Genomic DNA, 7,070 nt, shown 5'->3' on the forward strand with positions numbered 1-7,070 from the left:
TGGCACATTCTATTTATCATAGCTAATGTTGTAGCTCATGATGCCATTGTTGTTTCAAGTTGTTTTAACTTCCCTAAAATTTTATGATGGGAACAATCGCATTTATAAAGTTATGAACGCAATTGTATGGAATATACATGTAGAGTGAAAGTACATTTCAAATGATATGTTTGTATTTTTGGCATTTTAAATATTTGAATATAAAGCATAACAGCATAAGTTCTACATAAATTTTGAACATTTTAATTCAAACAAATAGAGAGCAAACGAAATCATGGCATTCTATTTTTGTTCATGCAATCAAACAATCAATCAATTAAGCACTTAATAATACAAATATGAAATTCGAAATATACATGTAAACAATTCAATAATATCAATTCTATATGTCATTGCTAATTAACATTTCTACATCGGTCCTATTTTACCCATTCTGATTACTAGTAGAACAGTCATCCTTTCGAAAATGAAAATTTGGGCGGTTTTTTAAAAGATAACTCCTGATTTTGATTTGACTTTTAAAATGTGACAATTGAATTTCTTTAAAACTTCTTCTCTCCATTGTATTTACTTTGTAAACTTTCAGTTTGATAAATCTGATATTTAATAGTCAGTATTTAGAATATCACATGATTATTTTAAATCAATTAATATAGATTATACTAATATATCATTAAACATTATAATATAAATTAATAAATATATGATAATTTGAAAGAATTGAAAAAAAACCCACAGTTTAGTCCGCATAGCTAACATTTGTAACTTGCTGTGTAAACACTTTTGGAAGGAAGTAGTAAAAACAATTAAAGGAAAGGTAGTTCCCTGAAATATTTATGGTTAATCAATGTAAGCAGTAATATTTTAGGAATTTTAATGGCTACAAGGAATGTTGTAGCTCTCGTATTTGAAAACATTACGAACACGTCAAAAATCGTCAAGAAATCGTAATATCAATGATTTATGTGATCTACGAAACCAAAGAATTTGTGTTTTACTCCTGTGTCGAAAAAAAACTAGTATTAATTAAATTAAACGAAATTCCATAAAAGACTATTTACATAATTTGTCAATATTTGGAATTGCAAAAATTTGTCAATATTTGGAATTGCAAAAATTTGTGTTACGTTCGGGTTGTGATTTTACCTCTCCCTCCCCCCCCCCCCCCCACCTCTTTTTAAATATTTTCTGATGAATGGCCAATTTTCAGTTTTATATTTCTGTTTATCAAAAACAAATATTGCTTGACTTACATGCTGCAACTAAAACGGATATTGATGCATTTTTTATTTCTTTTACAAATGACTAGGCGTGCTATTTTATGTTCAACCATTTATTTAGCATTTTATTGTGTTTTTTCATCGTAGAGTAACATGTTTTTCATATAAATTTGAACATCACAAGTTTATTATATATAATAAACTATGTAAATAGCATTATAAGCATAAAAAATGGTGCTTAAGCACCCAGCGCAAAAAAGAAACATATCATTACATACATCAGGTGTAGAATTAGTACATGTATATATATTAACATTAAACTAAAAAAAATAAGAAGAAGAAGAAGAAAGAAAGAAATACGCACATTGATGCAATGAAACTTATCTTACATTTGCTATTCATCAAACGAAAATGTTGATGGCAGAGTGATTTGAATGTGTAATTATTTTGTCGACACGCCAAACTCCTGTTAAATGACAACACAGCCAGATTTATCGACAAGGAATGAATCGACAAAACTTCGTAGATAAAGACATTGATGATAAACGCCCAACAAAATAAATTATTGTCACTGGGGGAAAAATACTAAATTATTCAGATTCATTTTTCAGGCACGGACTTGTGTAGAGAAAACGTCATGTCGTAATTTCTGATCACAAATACAGCCTAAGAACGCAACTCTCCTCATAAAATCATTAAAAAAAACTACCATTCATGGTTAGCAGCCGACGGAAATGTTCAAGTGAATTGACATGCGCCAGGAAGTTCACCACAACAAAAAAGTAAAGGTCAAAATATGAACGGTAGACTCTTGTTATCTCGGAAGAGTTAAAGTGCAGAGTAATCACATTTCGTGGGTTTATTGCAGTGAAGCCTGTCCCGCTGTCTTCTAGTACGTCGTCAATGATGACAAATACTAGCACACTATTGGTCAGAATTTTGCTAACATAGTCACACTATTGGACAGTCTGTTGGCTTCGAACACATGACCATTGGTCATGTTGAAAGCTGGGTTGTTAGTATTTGCGGCTCTATGTTTTCTGTGCTTTTCCTACATTTACACACTCGCAGTGGGATGGAATTTCCACGGGGATGAATTTGACTGGCGGGAAATGAGACAAGTCGTCATCCCACACTAGCATCCAGTAATGTCTGTACATTTGTAAACACGATCCTCGACCGCACTGCCCGGGCGTGGTAGATCTGAAATAATGAACATTGCATCAAATTAAGTAATCATATACTAAAAAAAAAGTGTAAGCTGTCTATCAAAATTGTACATATTGGTGTTAAAAATGTGTTCGGATACTTACTCGCAGCGGCCGACGGGCACAAACTGGTATTGATGATCAAAGTGAACCACCCTAAGCTCTCGTCCACTCTCCTTGGTTTTGTTGAGTATCTCATATGCATAATTTCTACAAAATAATACAGAAATATATTCATTCTTTATTCTTTAACACTTCTTTTTAATGAGGAAAAAAATGTTATCAGTGGAAATATATCCATATAAATGTACATGTACAACATCCATAGTTCTATTTTTAAAATATCTTGGCGACGACAGTGAAAAAACACCCACTAAAAGGTTTTAGATCTCGAAAAATATTTTAGTCAATTCGAAAACAGAAAGCACATTGTTGAAATGCGGAAAACATTACTTGTGTTTTAGCGTTATAATCAATCAAAATTGAACGCACATTTATTCAAACAATAATATATTGTGGTTGTTTCTATATTAAATTCTAGTTTATTATGATAAAAGCAGCAATATCTTTATTTCTTTTCAACATCGTATCGATTAAATATTGTGAATAAAGTTGAAATGAATAATTTCTTTTGACGATTGATCACATCAAATGCTGATTATTCAAAACAAAACAGAACTTTAAAAATTAAGTTATCTAAAAAGAGGGAGGGGTAACAAATCGTTGGGAAAAAATGACTGTTTTTAAGAGGCAAAAAATAATATCAAAGGAAGCAATAATGTTTGAACATTTCAATAACAGGGAGTTTAAGGACAATACACGGCATTAATATTGAAGGTGGCATGCCAGTCGCCCTGATCAGCATGCAGACCGCACCTAATGAGATGGTAATGTACCTTAAGTTTGTATCAGACTGCTGAATTTCAGTACATATGTCCCAGTAAATCAACGGGTCATTTAGTGTTAGGTCAGCCTGGTCACTTGTTTTATATAAATTCTTACTACATATCAAGGTTCTTCAAAGACATTCTTTCACGGGATTTGCATTATACGCTAAATTTAAACACAGAAGCACGCGTCAATCGAATTTAAAGATTTGACTTTCAGCAAAAATAGCTGAGTATCAAACGCATAACAAATGATTTAAAGCTGATGATTTCAAACTATTCAATTGTAAATCATTCTATGCATTGCTAAATTTTTAATAAAAATATTATATTAAACTTAATTTCAAGAATAGTTTCGAATTAAGGAATAAAACTTCATGATCAGTCCGTACTAAATTAAGGGGTAAATGTATTAATTTAGACATTTTGAACAATATGGCAAATTTACATATAAATGTATTTGTTGATTCAGTATAAACATTTTTTCTTATCATGCACACAACATAATCGGAGCTTTGATAAAGAAAAAGATAAGAACAATACATTTAATGTATATATAAGTATGGCTTTATAATTTAGTAGTACATGTATATGTAGTTCATTGTTATTATCAATTCCAGTTAATTTAAAAAAAAAATCAAATACAAGAAGTGTGGGGGGGGGGGGTGGGGGGGAGGCGGGGATTTCCTTTACAAAACATTTCTAGATTCTTGATATACTGCATGAATTTTGACCACGACATAAATAAATTTATGTAGAGGACGGCATTTGCATACAACTAAATATATCAAGCAGTTTATTTAAGGAATCATAATTTACATGTATTTGATAATAATGAATAAACAAGTATAATTAAATTTATTTATTTCATGCACTTTACGCTTTCTGTTGACAGATTTTGGAGTAAATAAATGACTAAAATAGGACAATTTAGAATGGAGCAGGTCTAGAGAAATTAAAATATAAAAAATCCTGACGGGTCTCATTTATGGCTGTAATGAATACCTACAGGGAGCTATAAACTGGAAAGGAAATTGCCCTTCTGCATTTTTTATTCTTGAAAATTTGATCAATAAATAATGTAGGTAGGACAGGTCGAGATTTTAATTACTTGTGTCATCGAGTGAACCCAGGGTTTTTTATTAGTTAGTATAGGATCTTAATTAATCCTAAAACTGTGACGTTCTAAAAAAAGAGAATTCGCACTGAAATAACAATGATTCGCGGTCAACAATACTTTGGAATCTAACTCAAGAATGTTTAATGGATGTTTAAGTGCACAGTCAACAAATGTGCGATTTGTAATGTCAAATTTAAAGTAGGCAAAGATACTAGTCTTAGCAGCATCTAGAAAGTTACACTCTTTTTTACTTGAAGTATATTTTACATTTGAATGGTATAAATCTCATGGTTTGTCATTGTAAATAATTTCATTATCACTTATGCTATGCCTTTCATTCTTTTTAAAAAATTACATATTGATATTAATTACACCAAACACCATTTCTCTCTCTCTCTCTCTCTCTCTCTCTCTCTCTCTCTCTCTCTCTCTCTCTCTCTCTCTCTCTCTCTCTCTCTACATTTAAATGTGAATCATTCTTTCCATGGGTGTAGATTACATATCAGACAAGGTAAATTTTTTTTTTGCGTTTCAAGACTTTGCGAGATCTTACAACTACGACTACAAGTTGTACTGTTTTCCAATTAAACAGATGTTGCGGTGAAGCAGTCACAGGAAGAGATGTCGGAGGAGCAAGAATTTGCTGTAATTACTCACGACCTCTTCCTCTAGGTTTTTAAAAAGAGATATTTGGTAAACAAATGCGCAATCTTTCGCGGAAAAAGCGTAAAATGAAATTTGTAGGATCATCCTGTTCAATTGACTTTGTTGTTTACATATGTATTATTCATGTTTGTGGTCTGTTATTGAACATACCATAAACAAAGGGGTTTTGAGATTAGTAATTTAATTTAAAATGCGCGAAAAGGAAGTTACAGATACACCCAAATGTATCATCAGTTGAACAATGTCATGATTTTGCAATAATTGACATTTGAATGCCGACAAGAAAAAAAAATTAAATGATAAGTAATTAATAACTATATTCCATGTCATTGAAAGCTAAATTATCTCCCACTAAATATATCAATTTCTGGAACTACATTGTAATGGAAAATGTGGAAAGAAAAAAATCCGGAAATCACTTACGTTCCACAACAGGACTGTGTTTCCGGTTTCCCGTTTAGATTTCCGACAGTATTTCCTACATAGGAACCCGTGCCATGTACATGTGACCCTTCACCCACGGGCTTGACCACGGGCATAAAGCGGAGACTCTTCTGTGTATTGAACAGTCCAGGGTACAATTCTAGAATCATTCGGTCTAATTGGAGTCTCCGCGTCCACCGGTTACAGAGGCACATTCTTTGGAATGGGTTGATCCTCCTAAGAATGTTGTGGTAAGTCTGGTGGGTCCCGGTGACAGTAAAGTTTACGCAGGAGAAGTATCCCAATAATAACACGAAATAGCGGAAGTACTTTGAGTCCATTCTGAAAAAAAAAGACACAAAATGCATTGGCGCTAATGTCCTCTTAAAAGCTAAAAAGCATTTTTAAAAAAGTGAAGCAAAATGATTAAATAAAGAATTACTATTTTCTTTTACCTGATTTGTTTGGACGATTTCTATTTTGATGGGTATTAAATTAACAGTATACAAAATGTAGTTAAACCACGGCTGGTGAAAAGAAAGATCGCGGGGAGAGCAAGTTTCCTATTAAGACATTGTATGCAGTCAGAGAAAGAGCGGAGTGTGGCCTGACTCTCGGGGCTGATCGGCAACTATTGATCTGCCATCTACCTGTCCTTTTATTAATCCACACCTTGACGGCAGAAAAAAGGTTGGACTACAAACCTGACGAACGCATCATGCATACTAAAGAGACAACTGTGGTCGAGTTTTTTTGTACGACAAATAAATGTCACAAAACTATAGCGAGCGTACATGGTCCTTAAAGAGGGATTGAAATTTTGTTACGCAAAATTAAAAAAAACCAAAACTTTATACATTTTTTAAATTTAATTTTTTGAGCAAATGTTTGACAATTAGACACGCGCTGTGGCACGTGTAGGCCTGGATATAGATATAATAAGAAATAAAAACACTTTGGTGATTTTTTTTTTCTTCTAGTGCAAATAATTACCACGAAATTTATTATATATTTACACCTGTTGTGAATGTTTTATTTATATTTTTAAAATGCTGATTACTTTTATAAAGTTTATTCGTCAATTAAGGTTATTTCAATGCAAAAATAAAAAATGATCACATACTTGCATATGTTTCAGAAGATATCCAGTTGTTAACTTCTGTTTAATTAAGAGAAGCAGGTTATTTATATACACTAACTGACTGAATTCCGTAATTAATGATCACCTTGATAAAGTGTCAAGAGATAAACGAAAAAAAGAGCAATGTCACAACAATTGGTTGAAGTTTTTGCTACGTCAGAAGACACATCGCCTATATTCGAAAAAAAATACGTCACAGGATGAAATAGAAAATTTGTAACGGGGTATTTTGCAAGCTACCACAAAATCCCCTTCGTTTCGAACAAAGATGGCCCTTGTATCTAAAAATGACGCTGCGTGATAAATATAACTGTATATACGGAGAGTAGATGAATGGTCATTTTACACATGACTTTGTGATGTTCGGATTTGCTTTGTGCATATCATTGTAACCTAATTTTTCAT

At 32.3% G+C, this 7,070-nt stretch overlaps 1 protein-coding gene across 2 annotated transcripts; it reads right to left on the reverse strand.

Moving 5' to 3' along the window:
• Nucleotides 1-229: 229 nt before the first annotated feature.
• LOC105344375 (uncharacterized) lies at nucleotides 230-6,787 on the reverse strand. Of its 2 annotated transcripts, none has more exons than XM_066087766.1 (4): nucleotides 6,648-6,787; nucleotides 5,525-5,866; nucleotides 2,534-2,638; nucleotides 230-2,423 (listed from the first exon to the last, which is right to left on the reverse strand). In XM_066087766.1, the coding sequence occupies exons 2-4, from the start codon at nucleotides 5,863-5,865 to the stop codon at nucleotides 2,252-2,254; spliced, it is 618 nt and encodes a 205-aa protein (XP_065943838.1). In that variant the 5' UTR covers nucleotide 5,866; nucleotides 6,648-6,787; the 3' UTR covers nucleotides 230-2,251. The 2 variants fall into 2 exon arrangements, with proteins under 2 accessions (XP_065943838.1, XP_011450455.3); XM_011452153.4 differs by lacking the exon at nucleotides 6,648-6,787 and adding an exon at nucleotides 5,980-6,307.
• Between the last annotated feature and the right edge of the window lie 283 nt (nucleotides 6,788-7,070).

The sequence above is a fragment of the Magallana gigas genome, chromosome 6 (genome assembly GCF_963853765.1).
Source record: "Magallana gigas chromosome 6, xbMagGiga1.1, whole genome shotgun sequence".
NCBI lineage: Eukaryota > Metazoa > Mollusca > Bivalvia > Ostreida > Ostreidae > Magallana > Magallana gigas.